We start from the raw sequence: 25,804 nt of genomic DNA on the forward strand, positions 1-25,804 counted from the left end.
GAGCATTCTTATTTTTATTTCCAATAAATGAAGAAAAAAAAATAAACAAACAAACAAATGATAAAGTAGAGATACCAATATCAAACATAAATATCCTGAGACATTTGAAATAATCAATTTACCTTAGAATGCTAATATAATATTTCTTATCAAAATTTCGCTTATAAAAAATTTCTTAGCAAAAAATAAAAAATAATAATATAAAATGAGCAGTTCAAAGAAAAAAAAAAAAATGCATAAAATAGTGAGAGGTAGATTAAAAAAAATGTAATAAAAAAAATATTGCATTAATTTTTACCTATCTATCATCTAATTAAGTATTTATCAAAATTTACTTTAATTAAATTATCATTTAATCATTTAATTAACTTAATTAAGTTATCATAAATTGAATCATTTAGGCAAATATGTTTAGAGAAAATGTGTCGCCGCATAATATAAAAATGAAATTTAAACTGAAAAAAAAATTTCTTTTTTTTTTTTTAAAAATTAAAATAAAAGAATTGCTAAGTTCTTTTTCATTTTTTTTTAACTTTACTTTGCATTTAAAGAGACAATTATCATTTAAAAAATTATACATATTTCTTTCTTTCTTTTTCTTTTTTTTTTTTTTTTTTTTTACACAGAATTAAAATAAGCATAAAATGAGAAAAAAATAAATGATTTCACGAATTTCACTTCTTCCTACCAAGATTTGCAGCCAATGAACCAAGTGCAGCACCAATTTGTGCACCTTTATGTGCAGAATACCTGATAATGATAAATTATAATGATTAGCAATGATATCGTAACAATGAAAATAATTATAATAATTTTGTTTATGTGAATGAAATTAAAATTAATCGAAAAATTGTTATAAATAAATAAGCATAATAAATGGTCATACATGTGATGAATATCAGCATAGTGATAAGGATGATAAGGATGAGGCTGATAATATGGCATTGGACCAAAAGCAGGATAAGGATGATACCAAGAAGCATGATGATAACCAAAACCATAACCAACTGGTTGATACCACCATGCTTGAACTCCTTGTGCAATTAATATGATATATAAAGTAGTAAATATTGATAATATCATAATTGAAATCTAAAAAATAGATATAATTGAATTTTGCTTGTATTTCTAATTGCACTATAATTAAATCTTTCATTTAAAAAAAAAAAAATTAAATAAACTCAAAGATATTGTTTATAAAACAATTTAGCATTTTATAAATGAAATGAAAACAAAAAAGAAAAAATAAGAAAATTTCAAAAAGAAAATTCAATTTACAAAATTCAATCAAAAAGAAAATTCAATTTAAGATGGAGAAAAAGAAGAAAAATAAAAATATTTTTTTAATTCTTTCGTAAATTGAAGAAAGAGATAAAAACAAAACAGTGAACAAAATAAACGATAATTAACTATGAACTTATTTAACCCATTAAGAAAATGTTAATCAAGTTTGTAGTATGTCATGTCATGGATGAATAACATACACACATACACACATGCATACATACACACATACACACATGCATACATACACACATACATATATTTTAATTTTTAAAATATTACTCATACATAGCAGTACTGCAAATGAAAGGGAAATGAAAAAGAAGTATGAAAGGAGGTATTTTTTCTTAATATTGTATGAATTAGTAACTATACTAGTAAGTAATACCTAACTACAAGTAAGCAATACTTAATTACGAATAAGTAATAGCTAATTACGAGTAAGTTATATCTAAAAAAAAAATAATAATAATTAAAATAATAATAATAATAAATAAGTAATACCTAATTTGACTTATGCAACTGATCTAAAACAATTATTTGTGAAAAAGCTGCTGAATTCATGAACAGCATGCAAATATTAATTGATTTCAAAGTTATCATTTATATATTTATTTCATTTTTGACCTTCAGAAACTGGTTCTCATTACCCGCTTATAATAAATAGTTTAGCTCAAATTTCGTAAAATTATATCAAATAGAGCAAAGGTTAAGAATTCCACTGTCCAATTCTTACTGGTTTATTTGATTGTTTATTTGATTTTTTTTTTAAAAAAAAAAATAAAATAAAATTAAGAAAAAAGAAAGAACTAACCTTTTTCAATTCTTACCTGCTACAGAAAGCAAGCTAAGGCCACAGTTCACTTGATTTAATTAATTTAGCAAATGATAAAAGTAAACTGATTTGTTTTTCTCGTTGATTGTTAATATTATATCTCGAGAATAGCGCTAGTAGATTCGATTTTTAAATGATTGGAGATTTTAAAAAATGTGATCGAATTATCACCAATAACAATTCGTCTTACTATCATTTAGCTATGATATAGCAAATTATCAACATTTGTCATTTTATGTCAATTTTGATAATTAACTTTCATTCTGCCATTTAAATCGTAAATTTTGTAAAAAAAAAAAAAAGGAAAAACAATATGGAACAAATATAGTTATTTTATTATCATTGAAGCAAAATATAGAAAGGAACAAAGATCATACAAACACGTTGTAATCAAATAGAAAAAAAAAAAAAAAAGCAAAAAACAAATCTAAAAAAGCAATATTAAAAGAAATAATAAAATTTCTTACAAAAAAAAGAAAAAAAAAAAAAAAAAAACTGTCACTTGCACTTTGCACTATTTAACAAATAAAAAACAATCATAATATTTGAATATTATTAAGTTATGAAAATATATGCAAGTAATTTAACTTTCAGTTTTTTCTTTTTTTCTTTCAAAATTTACAACTTTTACGATGAAAAAAAAAAAAAAAATTTAGCATAGCCTAGTTGTTCAATAAATATATGAAATATTTATTAGAATTACTACTAAAAAATCAATAATACAATGAAGTTATGTATATATATATATTTATAAAATTATTATTATATGAAGACCGGCAAATTGAATTTACATAAACGGAAACAAAGACAAAGAATTAAGAAATTAATTTATTTTAAGAGAGTGAAATGATTTATTTCAGATGAGCAATGTGAAATATTTTGGATCTCTATTGAAAATAATTAAAATGAATTGAAATTTAAACATTTGATTACCTACAAATTTATCTCTCAGATTCATAAGAACATATATTTCAGTGCAAGAGCAATAACATTTATTTAAATAAAAAAACAAAATTAAAAAAAAAAAACAATGTATGATTGTAAATTGAATAATTTAACGTCTAACAAGGAAAATGTGTTTAATATAATTTTTTTTTGCAAATTTATAAGATTAAAAAAAATTTTCATCTACTTTTCTTAACAAATTCATACAGTTATTTACTTATTGAAAAAAAAAAAAAAAAAAAAACAAATGTATAGAAGTAATTACAGCACCAGTAAAATGCAAAAGAAATTTAAATGAAAAAAAAAAAAAAAAAAAAATGCAAAAATAAAAGAGACGAAAATAAACAAAAAAGAAAGTTTTAATAATGGCAAATATAAAAAGGATACAATTTAAAAGAAATGAAAATTTTTATGCCATTAAAAAATGAAAATTAGAAATAAAAGAGAGCATTAATCAAACAAAGAAAGCATATGAAAAATTAAAGAAGAAAAAAGAAAAAGTAATAATAATGAAAATTGACTTATAACAATAACAAATAAACTTATGCATTTTTTAAAAAATTTTTAAAAATGATTAATTTTAAGAGAAACAAAATGATCTGTTACCACTGATGAAGTATTCTTATCCAATGATACTTGATCCCATTGCTGTCCAGTACCAGATTTTAAAGCTAGTGACCAATTTTCACTACTATTTGACACAGAATGAGGCAATCTAAAATGATCATTTGAAAAAAAAAAAATTTTTTTTTTTTCTTTCAGATTCAGCTAAATTTGAAAATTTTGAAAAAGTTTCTTAACACATGAACAAAGCCAACCATCAATAAAAGTGTCAAAAATTGCTTTATGCTTATTTAGTATCACAACATATACTCAATAAGTGTTTTCAAAAAATTTTTGTGTATATTAAATTTTTAACGCTAAAAATTTCTCGGTTAAAATTTCATGTGAAAGTTAACTGAACTGCGTGCAATAATTCAAATGAAAAATATTTGTTAAATTTTTGAGACAATAATTAATAGCATAATTTCAGAACGGTGGATGCAAATTACGCAAATATATATAAAAAATCACCGTAATTCGACCGGAATATTGAATTGCAAATTCTGTGGTCCACACATCACCAGTGGACTCATTAAACTTTCACCGCGACTTTCATCAAGTGGTGGTCGATTTCCGGCATCGCTTGCACGGCAAACTTTTACGTAAATTTCTTGCTGAATCTGAAAGATATGAGCAATCTTTAACCTTTCTCTTTGTTAATAAAATTGTGTTCAGAAATTTCAAATCAATTAAGAAATTATGAAATTTTGACAATTTTTTTTAAAAAAAAAAAATGACAATTTTTAGAATAAATAATATTGCAAAATATATATAAGCACTAAAATAAGATTTAAAAAATATATTTAAAAAAAAAAAAAAGAAAAAAACTCACGCCTTCATTAATTGCTCCTTCCGGAATGATTAATGAAACACCAGTTTTTGGGCAATTTAATCTTCCACCACGGGCATCTATTATTGCTGTGGAATGCTCAATAACTGTAGCATTAGGATCTGAACTGATAATAACTTCTTTTTTTGTGATATCACTATTATCAGCACTAGTGATACGATCCATTGCACCATTTAAATCACTTGTTGGAGATGCATGTGATAATCGCAGAATAGAACTATCATCATCAGTGTTATGCATCGTTTCATTATTCTCGCTAAATCTGTTTTAATTATAAATTGTCTAGGAAAGATATGAAATTTTATCAAAAATTCACTTCTCTAACTAACTTAATGACTAAAGAATTTTTAATTGAAAAAACAATCTTAAAATTACTAAAGTATAAAGAGTAGAAAGAAGACATTAAACATTTTATTATTACAGTCTGTTATTTCAGATTATCTATTAGAACAAAAATGAAGAGTTACCTTATCAATACCTTATACTTATCAATATCACAAATACCTTATCAATATCTTATCAATATCAGAAATACCTTATCAATATCGGACTTTCACGAGGTAACGATGATAATGGAGCATTTGAAGAACGAAACGGTGAATGAGTAATTTGCGATGACATATTTTGCTTTTTCTCACTTTGATTACTAACCCATCGATCTCTGTAATTTGTTTACATAGATTTTTTTTTTTTTTTAAATTTAAGTTTTAAGAATTATAACCGATCATTTCGGTCAAATATTTATAAAAGCCATTGTTGTAATAATGTATTTCAATAGTTTTTTGTAGTTTAAAATTCAAAATTTCAAAACATCTGAAAGTATCTACAGCAATAAAATAATAGTAGTTCTTGAGAAATTACTTTTATTCTAGATAACTTCACTAGAACCTATTCAGTAAGCTATTCTTCTCTTCAGTGCTTAAATTAGAACAAATGATTAAATTTAAATTTTAAGAATTATAACCGATCATTCCGATCAAATATTGTCATACAGTAATGATTTATTTCTCATAATAAAAGAAATTAAATATTAACCACCTTGTTAAATGATCATAAAACAATCCCGTTCGTCCCGAATGCATCATCGTCATCATATCATGACCACCAATTACAGAATTATTTGCATTATATGATGATGACGATGAATTGTCAACATTTTCAACATGACTTCGTATCATTTCTCGTGTACCATCAGTTGGATACTCTTCAGTACCTTCGGCCAAAATCTAAATCACATTATATCATTCATTTCTTTTCTATAGTACTATTACATTTATTACTTAGCAAATTTAGATAAAATATCTAAGTTAACTGTATTCCTATTAATATTTAAAATTTGAGAAAAAGAAAATGAAACCTGTTTTGCACCACTGAAACCAGCTTGTATTGGTCCAGTAGTGATGGTATTAGCATTGGTGTTTATAGTTCCAGATGTAGTAATATGATTGACTCGACGATTATTGCTAATGTCTGCAATGACATTTGTAGTCGTTGTATTACTATTACTAGTTGATATCACAGCAGATGTTGTGCTATCACGTGCTGTTAAGGTTGGATATCCTGTAAAACTGATAGGTGATCGTGGTGGTGACACTTTGACAGGTAACTTCTGAGCATTTCGTATAAGACGAGGAGAACCAGACTGCATGACATTTCGTTGTCGTTGTTGAAGAATTGGTGAGTGTTGTTGCATAGAGGTTAGCTGATGAGACATACCAGAATTTGTTAGTGAAATTTGTGATTGATCCATGGGTCGATTAGAATTATTAGTGATAATCAAACTAGATGAATCCTTTGTTGTTGTTGTTGCTGGGAAAGTGTCAACGCCATGACTGTTATGACGACGAGGTAATGTAACCCATGGCATTAAGGTTGTAGCAGGTGTCATATCAACATAACAATTACGATGAAAAGGTGAGTGCTGTGCTGTGGTAGGATTAACGGATGAAGTTGAGAGTTGCACACGTGAAGAATACTGTGACAAAGGCTCACAAGGATGAACGTTTTGATAGAAATTGCTTCGTGATGCTAACATTCCAGCAGCAGTAGCAGTAGCAGCAGTAGAAGAAGAAGAAGCGGTAGCTGGTGATGGTGGTGGTGGATAATTCACCAGGTGTGATTGAACTGAACGAAGTGGTCCTGGATATTGAGGATCATAGGTACTTAGTTGAGGATCAAAACCGGATCTAAAATTTTACATATTCTTTACAACTATAACAGAACACTTAAAATGAAAACATTTAACACAAATTTTATATAAACAAAAAAAAAAAAAAAAATTCGAAGCTTAAAATACTTTACAAAATTAATATGAAAAATGATTTACTTCACAAGAGGATCGCTATTTTCCAATTGTAATTGTGATTTTGTGAAATATTCATTAGCTGAGTAATCCTAAAAAAAAATATGTTAAAATTTCTAATATCTGACAATAGAGAAAGGGAGAGAGAGAGAGAGAGAGAGACATTAAGTATTGCTGGTGAATATAAAGTTATTTTATTTCATGCATATTTCACTATTAAAAAATTTTAAATATGATAAAAAATAGTAAAATTATAATAAAATACTTTCAATATTTTCTTGATTCATATAAATTCATCTATATAAAATTCATAAACATCTATATAATTCAAAATTTACCCCCTTTAATGATTCTATATCGGAATCACTCTGATTTTGAAAATTATGCATGGGTAATAAGATCACATCATTTAAATTTGTAAGTGGTCGAAATTCTGGCATCCATACTCGACGATCTTGCAAATGAGATATTAGTTGTAATAGAGCTTCAAACCAACCATCTTCTTTTGTTGCATCTAGTGTTGCTGAAAATTATAAATTCAAAAAATTCTATCATATCAAATTCAAATGTATTACTAAAAGTTATAATTTAAAAAGTTTTGAATAAACTTATTGATCAAAATAAAATTAGTTAACCCGAACTACAAATAATTCAAATATTAAGTTCGGATAATTTATCATAAATTATAAGTGTAAATTTAATAAGTAATCCATGTTGCAATTAGTTGAAAATAAAAAAAAAAAGAAATTTTCTTTTAAATTTAAAACCTACCTGTTAAAAGATATGAGTAATGTTTCTTAATTTTATGCGCTTGTTCAGAGAGTTTTTTGGAAGAAATAGCTGGAGCACCAGCTTTACTTCGAAGTTCACGTATTCTGCTTCGACTTTCAACATCAATAAAAATAACAATAGGCGCATATTGCGCAAGTTGTAAACGTTCCACTGATCCTGGACTAATATCTAGTACACAATGCTGAAATAACAATGATGAAAATAATAAAATAAAAATTTAAAATAATAAATCAAATTTTATTCAACAAATCTCTTCAATATGCTTCAAATATTTTACTTTAATGCTTTAAATTATTACTTCTTAACTTAACTTATACCTTATTTGTAGCAATAACAGCATCAATTGCACTTAATCGTACGATACTTTCATCGATAACACCAGCAAAACGAACAGCAAAATTAGCTAACAATCGTTGTCGAGCAATATCAGCTAATGGACCAAAAAGTACTAAAGGCCTAAAATAATCATTTCAAATAATTTCAATACGAAAAATTTTTGAACACTCTAAATAAATAGAAAATAGTGGTTAATGTTAAAGTTAAACATGTTATGTAAATAAATTTACCAAAAATTACTTATGAAATAAACATATAAATATCAATAAATTTTATATTTGATAAGAATTGTTTTTTAAATGAAATTTATTTTATTGTTAATTCTCAAATCCTAAACTAACCTCTGAAATTGTGGATGCCTCAATGTGACACGTTCATAAGCAGGAAAAGTCATATCACAAGCATTCTCAAAAGTTACATCATCGATTACATTCTTTGTTAACGATTTTGTTCGTCGTTCTTTCAATTTTCGACGGAAAAAAGTAGAACGACCAAATGTTGACGTATCATTACGTGTTGCTTTTGCTAATTTTTCAGCACTAAACAAACAAACAATTTGTATTTTTTGAAATTCTTAAAATTTAAAATGCATAAGATACACATGCAAATTAAATCAATCAAATTACATTTGTTTATTAATTTATGAATTAATTTTAATCAATCAGTTCTTTTTTTCTTTTTTTTTTTTCTTTGAGCATATCAAATTAAATACTTTTTTAAAAGCATTTTAAAATTAAAAAAAAAAAAAAGTTTTATTAAATATTTTTACGTTTCTGAATTTGGTATAACGCCTTTATTATTATCATTTTGAATATAATTTCCATTTTCAGCAGCAGAATAGACACGTGTAGCTTGCCAAAAACCAACTGTTCCACCAAAAAGAGTATCAGTGATATGAAAAATATCACCGCTATGAAATGATAATTCCAAATGATTGGATGTTTTTTGATGAGCAAAATGAGTTCTGAAAAAAAAAAAAAAAAAAAAAAAACAAAAAAGAAATTTCTCGACATTGATTTTAATATTGTGCATAAATAGTAATGAGAATATCATATTGTATTTGATATAAAGATAAAAAGAAAAAAAAAAATTTTTTTTTATTGATAAAATTTAATATATTAAAATTTAAGAATATGAAAATAATTGATGATGAAGCAAAAGAAAATAAAAAGATAAACCTAATATAAAAATTATCTCCTAATGGTCCATTTCTGATTCTTTCATAATCTACGGCCGAATATTCCACTTTAATTGTCACATCATCATGTAGTGCTAATAAATGACGAACAGCCTGAAATATTTGAAAAAGAAAGATTATTGTGTGAAAAAAAAAAAAAAAAAAAAGTAAAACAAAATGAAATGATTAATACTGATACTTACATAAATTAAAATTGATATTTTTCACTAAGTACTTAGTATTTTTACCTTGAAATATTTGAAATGAATAAATGAAATTTACTTTATAAATAATACTTACTTAAATTGATATTTTTCACTAAGTAATTAGTGCTTTTACCTTGAAATATTTGAAATGAATAAATTACATCTACTGTCTATCATAAAAATATATTACCTCTTCTCGAGTAACACCAATCATTGATTTCTCATTAACAGATAAAATACGATCACCCGATCTGATAGAATGTATTGCAGCAGGTGAATCTTCTTGAACAGCTGATACAAAGATACCAACTTGATTTCCACCAATTACACGAACACCCAAACTTCCTGAAATTAAAATTTATGTCAAATTGATAACTTTTAAATTCAAATAATTCAAAAAGTTGGTTAGTTTTGAGAAGAGAGAAAAAAAACTCAGATGATCATGAAATTATCATGAAATGAAAGAAACACTCGAAGAAATTTATACGACTGAAAACTTTTGAAGAAATTTATACGACTAAAAACTCTTGAGAAAATTTATAGGACTAAAACATTTCATGATAAACAAACCTCCAATTTTTCGAAATCGAATTGTTCTAATGCTCACATCACTTTGACTACTTTGACTGTTTGTAATACTTCCATTTCTTCGATGAAAATCTCCATAATCAATTGACTGTCGTTCACTTTGAGACCACCTGAAGGAAAAATCAAAATGAAATCATTTTAATAAATTAGTTAGTATTATGCAAAAGGAAAAAAAAAAGTCGCTGAAGATACATGTTTTCAAATTTATATTCATTTTATTTGTAACTAAGAATTAATTTAAATTTTAAAATAAATTCTGAAATTGCAGTAAATGTGAAAAAAAAAAAAAAAAAAAAATTGCTACTGATATCATAGAATGAAAAGACACAATGTAATGCCAACGTTTGGATATTTCTCAGATAAATGAAAGTTTAAAACTTTTGAAAAAATTTTAGAAATTTCAATTTTATCCTCCTAACCTAGCATTTGACATTGTTGACGTGTTGACATATTCAAGTGATGATCGTGGTGCTAATGACTGATGTAAATTATGCATCGGTGATGGACTATGTCGTGGTGTTCCTGATACCGAACCTAATCGTTCATAAACTGTATTCTGACTTGGCCATCTGTAAATAAATTATCCAATGAAATTTATTTAAATGAAATATACATATATATTTTTTTTATGTCAAAATTTTCATGTCAAAAAGCATATTGTTTAAATATAACAAGCAGTTTAGTAATTGTCCAGATGGTTTCAGTAATAAATGGAATACACAAATATGTAATTTAAAAAAAAAAAAATTGTCTAAAAAGATAATTGTTGGGTAAGAAATAGGAATGTAGAAGAAATATCAATAAATAAAAAAAAAAAAAAGGAAATTCATGTTATAAATTTGAAAATTTTTCACCATTTGTATTATTAGTATGAACATGCATCAATTTCTAATTTTAACTATTTATTCTAACTCTAACAAATAATTAAAATATTTAAATTTCATCGAAATTTATTTCTCGCATAAAACATTTATATAATTTAAATTTGCTCAATTACTTAAGAAAAAAGAAAAAGCTTCAGTAATTTTCTACCATCTAGGATTAGAATTTTGGTAGTAAGGAAAACCAATTCTTAAAACATAAAATCTTATAATTCAATTAATTAAATTTTTTTTGGAAAAAAAAAAAAAATTAAAGATTAATTAAATATTTGATATTTACCTGCTACTATCTCGTCGTACATCTCTTTGAACAACAAGAGAAAGTTTTTCGCGACTTTTTGAAAGCCATTTGGTTGCTTCCTCAATTGTGACACCTTCTACGGATTGACCATTTATCCTGAGAACCGTATCACCTTCACGTAAACCAGGATCCTTTTCAGCTAATTTACGATTTGTAATTTCTTTGATATAAAATTTACAACCAAGTATGATACCAAAATCTAAAAAAAAATAAAGTTATATCTCTAAAAAAAAAAAACTTTGAAAACAAACAATAAAATAAATAGTTTAACACTCCTTTTTTCCATATTAAAATTTTCAAAAATTATATCTTAAAAATGTTAAAATGCAATAAAATAATTAGAAAAATAAAAAAACATTCAATATTTAAAACTAATGTCTTTTTTATGCAAAAAAAAAAAAAAAAAAAAAAAGAAAATCAACAAAATAAAGGAATAAATTTACGAAAAAAATAAGAAAAATAAAAAAACGAACAAAAAGAAATAAAAAGAAAAAAAAGATAAATGAGCTAAAAATCAGTCAAACAATGCAATAAAAATTTTTGCATTATAAATCAAAAACAAAAAAAAAATTCATATAATTTAAATATTTGAATAGAAATTAAAACAATCAAATGATCTATTTCAGTCACATTTTTCTTTTTCTTTTTTTTTTTTTACTAATTCTAAAAAGAAAAAAGCAAGCATTTTTAATTTCATGCAAAAAAGCAATTATTATTTTTTTTTTTTTTTCAAAAATACAATTTTGTGTATTTTCTCATTCAATCACTTCCACAATCAGTCATTTATTTTTATTTTTTTTTTCACAAAATATTTGTTAAAATATTTTATGAAAATAGAACATAAAATTTTATAGAATAATTTGCTTTTTGTATTACTAACAAATTTATTTGTAAAATGCGTAGTAAATTTTCTTTTTAAAAAAAGAAAAAAAAAAAAACCTTTTGTTTAATTTAAAATAACCCTCTCTCTCCCTCTTCTCTCTCTCTCTCTCTCTTAACAAACAATTGGTCCAAACAAAATTGATGTGAAAGCTTTTAAATCAACATTTTAAAAAATATTGCCGTAATAGTTACTTAGAAACTAATTCATCAAATTATCCGATACAGCAATACTCAATTTTGTTGTTGTTTAACTAACTAACTTGTTGAAATTTAAATTTGCTGTTGAAATTGTTGAAATTTAAGATGCTTATAGTTAAATTTGTAAATTTCGGTTTTCTTTTTTGTCTTTTTATCTTACTGAAAAAAAAAAAAAAAAGTTTATTATGCTTACAACAATCAATTAATTTACTCGATAGAAAAAAAAAAAGAAAACGAATAGGAGGAAAAAGGAAGAATGAAATTGTAAACAAATGAAATTTCAAAAATAAACTTTCAGTTTTATTAAAATCTTAAAAAAAAAAGGAAAAGGAAAAGAATGAAACATTCAAAGAGAAACATTTAAATGTTTAAATTTTAATTATGAAAATTAGCAAATTGAAATCAATTGATGTATGCATAATGTCAAATGCATTTTGTTTTTGTTTTTTATTTTTTATTTTGTTGTTTATTTCTTTCTTTTATAGACAGAAATATGAATAGCTTAAATCATACAGCAATTTCATTTATTATTCTAACTGAAATTTTATTATGATTTATTACGATTATAACTATGACAGAATGTACAACTTAATTTTTCCTATGCATCTTTAAAAAGCAAATTTAATCATTTTAAAATTTAAAGATGCATAAGGAAAAAAAAATCAAAATTTGCATTTAATTATAATTTTCCAACCGTTTTTTTTTTTTTTTTTTTTTTGCTAAAAATTTTACTAATAAAATCTATTAATATTTAATAATTAGAAAATCTTTTTTATATCAAAAATTATTTGCTGCAAATTCAATGATTTCATATCATCTAAAATACTTACCTATGCAATCATCATTAGATTTTATCAAATTATCACTAACTTATCAATGACAAATCTATGATAACATTCTGAGTCTAAAAAAAATAAAAAATAAAATAAAACTAAGTGAAGAAATAGCTAAATTAGCAAATATAGCTTAGAAAAAAAAAAATTTTTTTTTTTCTATTAAAATTTAATCCAATCTATTATTACCTTCCTTTTTTCGAGATTTTGATAAGGTGAATTTTAGTGTACGTTGCTCATATTCGATATGTGGTACTGGTACTCGTCGTTTTACAATCTGTAAAATTTTTTAATCAAAATAAATAAATAAATGAAAATTCCAATTATCATTTCAAATTATAGGAAATGATAGGATGAAAAAAAAAGAATCGAAAGAGAAAAAAATAGTTAAATAGTTTCATTTGCTTCGAGAAAATTCCGATATTTCCCGGTAGAGAAACTCTCTCTCTCTCTCTCTCTCTCTCCCTCTCTGGGAATTTCTTAATAAGTTTCTTATTTAATTTACAATATTTAATTATTAATTAATAAATACTGGGATATTTAATATTTAATTAATAAATACTGAACCATATTTAATTGTTGCGATTCTTTCATAATTTTTATCGCTTCCGCGTAATCAGCTGTTTCAAGTGCAACACCGTTTGCTGATAATATGCAATCGTTTACCCTGCAATTTGATAAATTCAATAAAATAAAGTAAAAATCGTTATCATTAATTGTAATCAATGTTCACATTATTAATTTATCAATTATCACTTGAATATTTGATTAATAGGAAACTATTGCATCTAAATATATATAGCACTATCTATTTCTCTTATCAATTGCATAATCATATCAGTAATTTGAAAATTTTTGCTACTGGTGTTTTTTTTTTTTTTAGTTTTATTTCAAATTATAAAAGTCAAAAATTGCTTAGTTTTATTTTGTAAAAAAAATTTTTATTCAATTGAAAAAAATTCATTTTTTTTTTTTTTTTCATTAATAAGAATATTTGATAATTTGCTCATATTTTCCTCAATCATTTTCACTTTCTAAATTTAAAAGATTACTAAAATTTGATGTTATCAATCAAAATGTTATCAACAAATTGTGAAAATAAAAAAAAAAAAAAAAAAAAAAATTGACAAAAGATTTTTTTGTATTCTATTAATTCTAGCAGGCAGATGATATGTTTGAATGGTGACTGAAATATTGTCAAACAAATATTTGCATAAGAAAAAAAAAGAAAAAAAAAACAGTTGGTGGAAAATAAATTTTGCATGATTCAAATTATTATTACGATCATGATATAAAGAGAGAGAGAGAGAGGGAGAGAGGGAGAAGTTGCTTAACAAAATATTTTTTTTCTTTTTTCTTAAAATTATTTTTTCTTTTTCTTTTTTTTTTCTATCTTAATTCCTTAACAAAATATCACATTCTTATTGATATTTGGCTTAAATTATCACTCTTTGAGTGATAATATATGATAATCAGATATAATAAAAAATTCTCAAAAAATTTTAGAAAAACAAAATAAAAATGAAAAAGGAAAAATGCTGTTTCGCTAAAAATTATTAAAGAATGGAAAAGAGATAAAAGTTTGATAAACTGATAAAAAAAAAAAAAAAGATAAAGACGAATTAATAAATGTTAAATTATGAAAATAAATTAGAAAATCAAATATGAATTGATTCCTTCATTCTTACTTATTGAATTAATTATCATTTTTGAGAATGCTTTTAATCTTATAGGTAAAAAACAGATTATTTTTCCTCGTACTATTGCTGAAACAAATCATTGAATTTTTAATAAGTTTATGAAAAAGATAAATTTAAACTAGTAGAATTGAAATTTACTATTTATGTTCAATTATTTTACAAAGTATTCACGACAGAAAAAAAAAAAAAAAAACTATTGCTAATGATAAATAATAAATTAAAATCGGAACTGTCTTCCATTTTCCATAAAAAAAAAGAAAAGAAAAGAAAAGTTAGAAAAAGAGAGAAAAAAGATATGAAAAGCACTTAAGTAAATAAAAAGAAAAATTAAAGTATCGAATGGAAAGAAATTTAAAATTCCATTTACTTTATCTGACTTATCACATTTCAATTTCAATGTATAATTATCGAAAGAGAAAATACACATTAACCATTAACTATTAACTCAATAATTTCTATTTTCCGGCAGAATACAAAATGTAAATAAGTGAAATGCGTGAATGCAATCGTAATTTTTAAATTCTTAAATTAATTTTAATTAAATTAAGAAAAAATTAATTTTATCAAAAAAAAAAAAAAACAATAATGGAAACATACTGAACAAGTCCCCAAGCAGGACCAGTTGGAATCACGTCACTTACGATTACAGTCGGATCACCCGATGTAAAATTCGGATTCTCCCGACCGCTGGATACTGCTATCCCGAAACCAACTTTTGGAATCTGAAATTTATGACACAATATTAATGTTAAAAATTTAAATGATAGCACATTAACAGTTTCAAACAATAATCATTTAATTGATAACGTGTTGAGGATTGATAACGTGTTGACGATTGATAACGTGTTGAGGATTGATAACGTATTGAGGATTGATAACGTATTGAGGATTGATAACGTATTGAGGATTGATAACGTATTGAGGATTCAATAAATGATAAATGATATGAAAGTGAGAGGATTGAATGCAATAATTCGATAATTAATTAAATTTAATTGGAATTCGTTTATTTTTTATGAATGATTGAGTTCTTTGCAAATATCATTTTTGATTATTTATTGTTAGAAATGAGTTATTTTTATTCACCTTTTAAGAGAAATGATAAAATTTTGTTAAAATAATTAAAGAGAGAAAGAGGGAGAGAGTTCCTTAATATGAATCAACAATAGAAATGAAGAGAAAAAGAAAGAGAGAGAGAGAGAAAGAAAGTAAAAAGAGTTAAAAACATATAACATACATATATCAATCCATTTTGAATATCCATTCTAAGTTAATTTCCGTCAAAATTAAATGCTTATCTTTCACTCTCTCTCTCTCTCTCTCTCTCTCTCTCTCTCACTCACACACACACACACATCAATAAAGAGAGAAGAAATATTAAGTGAGGGAAAAAAAATGCCCTTCAAACTTTTTCAAAATTACTCAAAAAATATTTTTGATATTTTGTAAATTGTATTAAAGAAAAAAACTATATTTAATTAAAGTAGTAAATTACACCCAATTATTTTGTAGTAATGCCTTAAACTCATTAACTCAATTAATCATAAATAAAATAAAAACTTTAATATTTTACTTAAATGCAATATATATTTATGTAAATGATGTAAAACATTACATTTTGACAGCTTCCGGAAAATGCGCTCCGCTTATTCTCAAAAATATGAATGTCCGGTACTAATGACGTCCTGTGTCTTCTCAGTGCTTCTTTTTTTCATGTGATTTGTATGAAATGTTTGTGCGCATCTATACATGTACACAAATGCGCATTTGCATTTCATGATTGTAACAAAGAAGTGAAGCAAAAAAAAGAGAAAAAAAAGCTATGGGAGAGGAATGTCACGAGAGTGGCGCTATTGTCGCTTATATCACTGTATCTTCTAATTTTTTTATGGGAAAAAAAATGGAACTAGAACGAAATAGTTTGAGAAAAATCATATAAATAACTGAATAATACAAGGAAAGAAGCATTTCCATAGAGAGAGAGAGAGAGAGAGAGAGAGAGAATTGACAAAAGCCGCTCGTTTATAGCCCCGTTTATCTCATCGTATTAAATCAACAAATGGAGGAAAATATATTAAATGGAATCTATCATGAGAAAGGATGCACTTAAATTAAATGGAATTTAAATCAAATTTAAATTTCGATTAATTTTATTCTAATAAAATAATGATAAATTTGATATTGCTAGTGAAATTTCTTGATAGTTACCATTTGGGACTAAATTTATAACTTTTGTTGTTATTATGGAAAACTCAAAAACGAAAAGTGAGAAAAGTAAGATACAGAATTACCACGATGACATCCAATTTGATAGTTAAGAGATAGAATTTGAAAAGAAAAGATGAAAACAGATGAATGTGAATCGATTCAAAACGATCACTTAATAGAATTAAGGCTAAAAAAGAAAAAGAAAAAAGAAAAAAAAGATCGGCAAAATAAAGCAATGTCCCAATTTGAAAAGAATCACTGTGATAAGAATTAATACGAAAAATATTTTGCGACATAAAATTACCAAAAAAAAAATTGGAATATGTTTTCAATCAATTTGAGGAAATATTGCAACGTGATTATGATTGAAAATTTGTATTAATTTGACGGTTAGTACGTGAAGCACGTGAATGTCATTTTATATAATATTGAATAATATGATAAGATAAAGTAAAGTGGTTGATCAAATAAGAGTATGCGTAATTCATTTAAATGACTGAAATATGTGACATATAATTCTGTGATTATTTATGTTATTCTAAATTGATTAAGAATATTTGTAAATTTTTATCCAATCTAATGCAAATTGTATGACTTAAAATTAGTTAAACATTTAAAATGAAATTTAATTTAAAATTTAACTTGACCTATTTACTTCTTTTATGATCCTCTTTACAGCATTATTACATACTCTGATAGATATTATCTTCCCGTTCTCATCAATGTTCACTTAAATTCTCTTCTGCTACCTTTTATCATATTTAACATCTTCTTCTCTCCTAAATATTTCAACAAATGAATTTAAATTTTTGATTACATTATGGATGGAATTAAACGTAATATTGTCATGACAATAGGTCAAGTGTTCCACTGTTGCCAATAGGTCAAGTGTGTTCCATAAAGGAACGCATTTCACGTGATATAGACGTAATAAACGGATTAGATACCATCTTGATTATTCGGAATAAAATATATAAATGAATGGATAAATATAACAATGAATTATTATTTATATTCAAGCAAATTTTAAATAAATCAACAAAGGAAAATGTAATTAATTAGGTAATCAAAATGTAATTAATTAGTCTTGTAAATGAGTAAAAATCTGTGTAATCTTTTTGTTTCTTTTGATCTCATTTAATTATTTTTCAATCAAATCTCAAATGATTATAACACGTGAAAATATAGCGCTATGTCACGGGAAAAAAAAGCTCATAGACAAACAAGAATGATAAGTAAGTGATAGATATGTATAAAGTGATAAAGTAAGTTACGAAATGATAAAGTAAGTAAATGATGGATAGGTGTGAAGTGATAAAGTAAAGTAAATGATGGATAGGTGTGAAGTGATAAAATAAGTAAATGATGGATATGTATGAAGTGATAAAGTAAGTAAATGATAGACATATATATATGAAATGATAAAGTAAGTAAATGATAGACATATATGTGTGAATTGATAAAATAAGTAAATGATGGATATGTATGAAGTGATAAAGTAAGTAAATGATAGACATATATATATGAAATGATAAAGTAAGTAAATGATAGACATATATATGAAGTGATAAAGTAAAGTAAATGATGAATGATGATAAGAGAAAAATGCTTGTTTAATTTAATAGAATTAATTGTTTTCAATTTTTACTTATTTCTTTTAGACAACGATAAAAATATGAATGTAATAAAGTCAAATAGATAAATAATATTACATTATTCATCATTAATTAATTATTCAGAAGCTTATCAAAAGCAAAAAAAAAAAAGATTTTTTTTTTTTTTATTTTTGCAGATCATTGCAGAAAAAGCGGTAATTGTATATTATATTGTACAATTACCGCTTTTTTTCTAGCAGATCTTTCCTACTGATAGTACCATAATAAGAATATATTTATGATCATCTATTAAAAGTAAAATAGAATAAATCGAAAACATACAGTAAATAAAATTTAAGTAAAATTTATTGTAAAAAGCAAAAAAAAAAAAAAAGCTAACATGTCTTTATCCATTGCTAATCTATTCATTATTACTTATTAATAATAAATAGTAAATTAGTAAAAGTTGCATTAGTAAGTCTTTTCTACCGGATATACAATAATTTTAGGATATGTATTTTAATAAATTTTAAATATAATTTGGAAGTATAAGAAGGAATTTTGTTGAATTTGATTAAAATATTAGTGAGTGAAATGCAGAAGTGACATGTGTAAGCCTAAAATGACAAGCAATTCAGGTTTATATTTGACATACTTTAACTAATTTCCGGAATGCTCTTTGTTTCGCATAAATAGAAAGTAAAAAAAAAAAAAAAAAAAAAAGAAAGAGTTTTCTACTTCATTAAAATCAAGTAAATCACAAGAAAAAATAAGTTAATATTCTCAGAGACTAATTATTTACAAAAAAAAGAAAATTATCATTATGCTTATTATCAAAAATTTTTAATTCAAATAATTTACATAAAGTAATCAATTACTTAACTTATCATTAAATATTTAAAATGATATGTAAATTTGAAAATAAATTTATGATTATTACTATTATTAGGGTTTGCATTGATGGAAATTAAAATTTTCACTTCGTTATCTTTACTTTTGATATAATTAGTAAAAGATAAGAGAATTTCTTAATTAATTAGTTATAAAATTTTATGATTATAATATACTGATAAACAGATATTAAATTAATTAAACTAAATCCGGTAAACAAAAAATTAAATTAATTAATTAAATTAATTCCAATAAACAAAAAAGTTTTTGCGAATAAATCAATAATTGCTAAAAACGAATTTGCATATGTTTACAAAAAAAAAATTTGCGCTACAGTCTGATGTAAAATGAACGCCACCATAAAAGTTATCGGCAATTATTGTGTCTCTGAACAATATAAACCTGTCTGTCTGTCTGTCTGTGTATGTGTGTGTATGTGTATGTATGTGTATGCATGTATGTGTATGTATGTATGTGTATGTATGTATTTGGAACATATTTACCTAAACATTTAAGTAATGAGTATATTTAAAGAAATGAATGAAATTTATAAGAAATTAGATAAAATAAACTGTAACAGAATAAGTTAGTACCATAAGTATGGTATTAAAATTTTTTTTTTTTTTTTTGAATTTTAGGATTTTAAATTATTTTCAATAAAATTTTCTAATGTTTTATTCTTTGTTTTTGTTTTTTTTAACCAACATAATTTCTTAATTTGAACAGTAATTTTTCAAAAAAGAAAGAAATATTTGAGAAATTAATTAAAATTAATTAAAGATAGAAAGAAATGAAAGAAAGAGGAGAGTAGATATTATCAGGATGATAAGAATTCAAAGAAATAAGCTCTTCTGTTCTTTAAAAAAAAAAAATTGAAGTTTAATTTAGCAAGCTTACAAATCAGTTCATTCCCATCAGCAATTGTTCATACTCAACTTTAAAATGGGACAGAGAAAATTGACTGCAATTTAAAATCGTTCCCTCTACCTCACATTCTCTCTACCATCGATTTCACATTTCATTTCAAAAATAATTTCATCAGCATTAATTAGAGGCAAAATATATTTTAAATTATATGGAGAGTAAAAAAAAAAAAATTGGAGAGAAAAAGCTTAAAAATACTCAAATTTATCCTAAAAGGTTAAAAAAATAAATAAAAAAAAAATGCTCCTTAATAAATAGTTTTATTAAATAATATATCTAATTTACGCTTGAAAACATTTTACTTTTATAATTTGTGAAAAATTCAATTCAAAAATAATCTAATAAATATATCAAAAATATTTAAAGAAACAAAAAAAAAAAAAGAAAAACTGCAATGAATTTGAATGATTTTAATAAAATCATTAAAAAAAGAGAGAGAAAAAACCATAAACAATTTATGCTTGTTTACTTACAATAATCAATGAACATAATATAATACAATAAACAATAAACAAAAATTCAAATAAAAATAAAAAAAAAAAAAAAATTAATTGATTAATGGAAAATTACATGAAGAAGTAGTCAACTTTTTTTTTTTGTAAAATTTATTTAATTCAAATTTATTAATTTAATATTTTTACATAACAAATTTATTACTTGAAGTAATTTAAAGGAATTAAAATTCTATACTAACAAATTTATTAATTGAAATGATTTAAAAGAATTAAAAAATGAAAGTGTAAGCAATTTCATTTTCCATTTTTATCATTCTTTTAAGCTTTATTTAAATATATTCAAATGAAATGCGATTGAAATGATAAATGAGAATTTATGAGAGAATGCAATTGAAATTGAGGGAAAATGAACGAACGAATCAATGAGAGAGAGAGAGAGAGAGACTACTAATTCCTCTTTTAATGTCTAAAATTGATATTCAAAAAATGAAAAACAATGATAGTAATACTACTACTACTACTACTACCGCTCTGCTAAAGCTATCATCCAAATATATTACTCATCTTATAGTAGAATATTAATCTTTAGACTAGACAATATCGATTTCAACTTAGTAAATTAGTAACTTATGAGTAACTTATGATGGCTATCCCTAAAAGAAATGGGCTTAATTTTAAAAATGATAAAAGTTTAGAGAGAAGAAGTGAGTTTTTCCTAAAATCAATAAATTTTATTTATTGTATTATGAATTCATGAAGTACACTTACAAATAAATCTCTTTTGATATGTCTAAAAGACAATTTTGATTTGCTTTTTAAATTTTGCTTCCTCTATTATTAGAATATTTATGAATTGCTGAAAAGTTAATATTAGCATTAAAAAAAAAAAAAAAAAAAAAACTCTTTCTTCTTTTTTTTTGCAAAAGATATTACATATTTTTTAAATTTATCAATTATAATTTACTAAAAAAAAAAAAAAAAAAAACATAAATTTTATAATACTGAATTAATAGAAATTAATATGCTTAAAATACATTTTTTTTTCTAAGAATTTTAAATTAATTAGTCAATTTTTTGATATGATAAAATATGAAAATAAATGTTTAATTCAAGTTTATCTGCTAGGAAATGAAATAAGCGAAGGTATGCTAATATCATTGTCTTTTAATATTTAAGTAAATAAATGATTTGTTGGATATGAAAATGAAATAATAGAGAAAAACATTAAAATGACAAAGAAAAATTTGAACTTATAATAGATAATGACAAATCTTAATTAAACAAAAAAAAAACTAAATATTGGATTTGGAAATTAATTAATTTAAGCTTAACTGAAAAAAACAAAAAAAAAAAAAACTTGACTTATTATATTTAAGCGAAAAGAAGAAAATGTCAACTTATTACATTAGAAAAAAAAATACATTAAATTTTGATAATAAGATTAAAAAAAAAAAATTTTTTTTAATGATAGTTGATAATTTTTTTTAATATAAATGGTTAATTTGAGTTAAATTAATGAAAATAAATTAAAGAGAAATGAATGAATGAATGAATGAAGAGATGAATTGATTGGAAATAAATATTTATAAAAGTAGAAAGTAGTAAATAAATTTGATAGTTAGTAGTAAATAGTTTGTGTATGAAATTGAACGAAACGAACTCACTCGATGAAGTGTGACGGAAAGAAGTTGCCAACTGACGCTCGAACTTGAACCATTAGCTGTTGCATCCTGAAATAAGTGGAAATGAATTTTGAACAATTTCATATCAATTCTTATTTTAAGGAAATACTCCCATTGCTAATGCTAATGCTAATGCTAGCACTAATGCTAATGCTAATGCTAATGTTGTAAAAATTAAATGAAAGAGTGAAAATGAATGAATGATTTTTGAAAAATTAAAATTAACATTAAATGCAATGAATTAATCAAACATTCCTTCTTCTCTTCGTTTTTTTTTTTTTTTTTTTTTTAACACTCTCTCCCTCTCTCTCTCTCTCTCTTTCTAAATAATAAATTATGAAAATTTAAATTTTGTTAATACCTAAACAAAAAAAAAAAGCATAAAAAATATTTGATTTTATATTTTAACTGTATAATTTAATTATCATCATAATAGTAACTGCATTAAATGAATAATTCTAATTACATAAATTTAAATAATAAATTAAATTAAATATATAAATGAGGAAGAAAAAAGGGAGAGAGAAAAAAAAAGACATTTGTTTGTTAAATAAGAAATTATTTTACTAATAATATATTTTTTTAACTGAAAAAAAAAAAAAAAGTTAATTTGAAAATTGATTTTATAAGAAATTACTTAATTCTACAATTTGTATTATAATAATATGTAAAATTAATAAATTATCATCATTTTTCTCATTGATTATAATCATTATACTATTATTATTTTTTTGATAATTTTAATGTTTCAATAAAAGAATTATTTATTTATTTTTTTTATCAAATTTAAGAATTTATTTCAATGTTTGCTTAACTGTGAAATATTTCATATCAAAAAGAATTTAGCAAAAAAAAAAAAGTAATTTTATTAAAGATAAAATCTAGTTTTCAAAATGTAAAAATCAAAAAATTTCTTTTCTTTTTCATAGAAATGTGACATTTTCTAAGGTATATTGCAGTTTTCACTCATTTCTTTTTTCTATTATCAATAAAATTGCTCCGAGAAAAGACATTAGTTAAATTTAAAAAAAAAAAACTTTTTTATACCTTAATTTTGTAAATTACCTTGCTATAAATGCATTAGTATTTAGAAAGAAATTTGAACTATTCAAATATTAAAAACTTTTTACAAATACACCAATATTTTATCAAACAAAAAAATAATAATAATTAATTATTTGTTTATAAGATAATAATATTATATATTCCCTGGTTTAAGTAAAATGCAGCATTTTTTTGAAATTTTTTTAGAAAATCTACGAGAAAAATTAATCAAAAAATTTCGAAGGGAAATGAAAAATTTTTGTCGAGATTCTCGAAATAAACAAAAGTTGATATATTTGATATTGCATTATTTCAATTCAATTTGATGAGATATTTTTCATCACTTAAAGATATTTTTTCTTCACAACAAAATCAACCAACAAGAAGTAATTAAGGCGAGAAATGAAATCAGGAAAACTGAAAATTTTTTGAAATCGGTTTTCTTTGAAAGCTAATCAACGGTTTGGCTAATTTATTACTATCATCCGTAATATATATGTATATATGAATAATTAAATATTATAAAATTAAATATTCCTTTTGATAAATGATTTTTAATAATTTTTAACATTTTTTTTTTTAAATATATTTGTAAATTTTTTTAATAATCAAAAATAAATAAGTAATCTATAAAAATAAAAAAGTAAATATCCATTTTTTAGTTTTATTTTTATTTTCTTTCTTATAACAAAACAAATTTCTCACAATATGTCAATTTCTAATATTATAATATATAAAGTAATATAAAGTAACTATAATATAAAGTAATTAAGCATAATATATACTAAATATTAATTAAGTATAATTTTTTTTTAAATGATAAAGTGATAAAAATGATACAATGATAAATTTTTTAAATGAAAAAAAATGATAAAGTATAGATATCAATAATTGAATAACATATAAATCATCCATTCAATCATGCATAAAATTTATATTAGAAAATGTAAACCATCTTCAATGAATTATATAATCTTACCGGATCTGATAATTGATCCGGTTTACAGGATGCTTTATCACGTTCGTTACGTCGTGGATGTTGTAATGAATTGGTGTGATTTTCTTTACTGATTAATTTTGGTGAGTTACAATTCATTATCATTGATGTGGACATGGATATTCCAGTATTATCATTATCATTTCCAAATATTGGCCAACCATTGATAAAATCGATCGGTCGACCTTCCCACATTTGTTGTATTGCTTCTTCGTCTCCTAAAAAATTTATTTGAATTTGAATTTTTTTTTTTTTCTTCAAAAATATGAAATAAGAAATCATTAATTAATTAACGTGCCTTTTTTTTTATATTAATAGAACAAATGATCTTTTTATTTGCAATGATTTAAATCTAATTTTAAATTAAAATTATTATAAACAGTAAAATTAAAATTTGAAATATTATAATAAAAATTTGATGAAGACAAAAAGGTAAAAGAAAAGTAGTAACTTTTAATATGTTCAAAAATTTTTTTTTTAATTTTCTTTTCTGATAATCTTTTGAAAAGTTTGTATCAGAGAAATTTCTTTTTTTTTTCTTTTCAATTCTAATTTCATTTCATTAAAATGAATAGTAAATAAAAATCATAAAAATTGTAAGATGAATGATATATCATAAGGAGAAAAGCATGCTGAAATTGTATCCATTCATTTAACTCTAATTTAAGTGACCTAAAATTAAAGTTATTGACAAATTTTATAAAAATACGAAAGGTATTATAATAATTGCAAAAATTATTGTTAAATAAAGTCTAAAAAAAAGAAAAAATATCAATGATTTCAAAAATTTATACATAAATTTATAGTATAACAAATTAAAAATCTATGAAAAAAAAAAAATAATTAATGATTAAATATTGATCGTTGTCCAATAATTTATTTTATTTTAAAATTTAAAATTAACTGCGATAACATTCCAATAACACTTTTACATTTATATCTAAAAAATGAATTCCATTTGATCAATTTTATTATCAAAATTATCATTCGTAGTATTAAATTTATCAATAGTTTGTGTATTTCAAGAAAATTCCAAAAAAAAAAAAAATGAGAATTTATATTTGGATAAGAATAATTTTTTTTTTTTTTGATAATTTCACTTAATCATCTAAAATTTGTTAAAAAATTTTAAAATTGAAATTCAAAATAACATTTTTGATCAGATTTTTTTAATAACAAATAGTGAAGAAAAAAAAAAAGTGAAAGCTTACCATAGCGAACAAAAAAAAAAAAAAAAAAAAAAAAATAGAAGTATAGTAGTAAGTTGAAATATTTTAAAATTTTGGCTTAAATTT

The 25,804-nt window shown here is 23.2% G+C and overlaps 2 protein-coding genes and 1 further gene across 3 annotated transcripts; 1 reads left to right on the plus strand and 2 right to left on the minus strand.

The window, feature by feature from the left end:
* Window positions 1-674: 674 nt before the first annotated feature.
* On the minus strand, window positions 675-1,083 carry Bm10190 (Uncharacterized protein; the record flags this gene model as incomplete). Its single annotated transcript, XM_001892289.2, has 2 exons — window positions 675-750; window positions 887-1,083. The coding sequence occupies 2 exons, from the start codon at window positions 1,081-1,083 to the stop codon at window positions 675-677; spliced, it is 273 nt and encodes a 90-aa protein (XP_001892324.1).
* Window positions 1,084-3,628: 2,545 nt separating this feature from the next.
* On the minus strand, window positions 3,629-24,704 carry Bma-zoo-1 (PDZ domain containing protein; the record flags this gene model as incomplete). Its single annotated transcript, XM_043079631.1, has 23 exons — window positions 3,629-3,779; window positions 4,139-4,287; window positions 4,500-4,773; window positions 5,053-5,178; window positions 5,556-5,743; window positions 5,875-5,987; window positions 6,510-6,703; window positions 6,844-6,911; window positions 7,158-7,342; window positions 7,591-7,792; window positions 7,929-8,067; window positions 8,289-8,486; window positions 8,717-8,911; window positions 9,126-9,238; window positions 9,521-9,675; window positions 9,901-10,028; window positions 10,338-10,487; window positions 11,080-11,299; window positions 13,203-13,290; window positions 13,581-13,680; window positions 15,311-15,435; window positions 22,451-22,516; window positions 24,492-24,704. 23 exons carry the CDS (start codon window positions 24,702-24,704, stop codon window positions 3,629-3,631), a joined length of 3,540 nt encoding a protein of 1,179 aa, XP_042935565.1.
* Window positions 15,889-16,056, plus strand: Bm15544. Its single transcript, XR_006227933.1, has one exon. The product of XR_006227933.1 is annotated as a pre-microRNA Bm15544 (primary transcript).
* Window positions 24,705-25,804: the final 1,100 nt, after the last annotated feature.

Source organism: Brugia malayi, assembly GCF_000002995.4.
Source record: "Brugia malayi strain FR3 genome assembly, contig: Bm_v4_Chr3_scaffold_001, whole genome shotgun sequence".
NCBI classification, from domain to species: domain Eukaryota; kingdom Metazoa; phylum Nematoda; class Chromadorea; order Rhabditida; family Onchocercidae; genus Brugia; species Brugia malayi.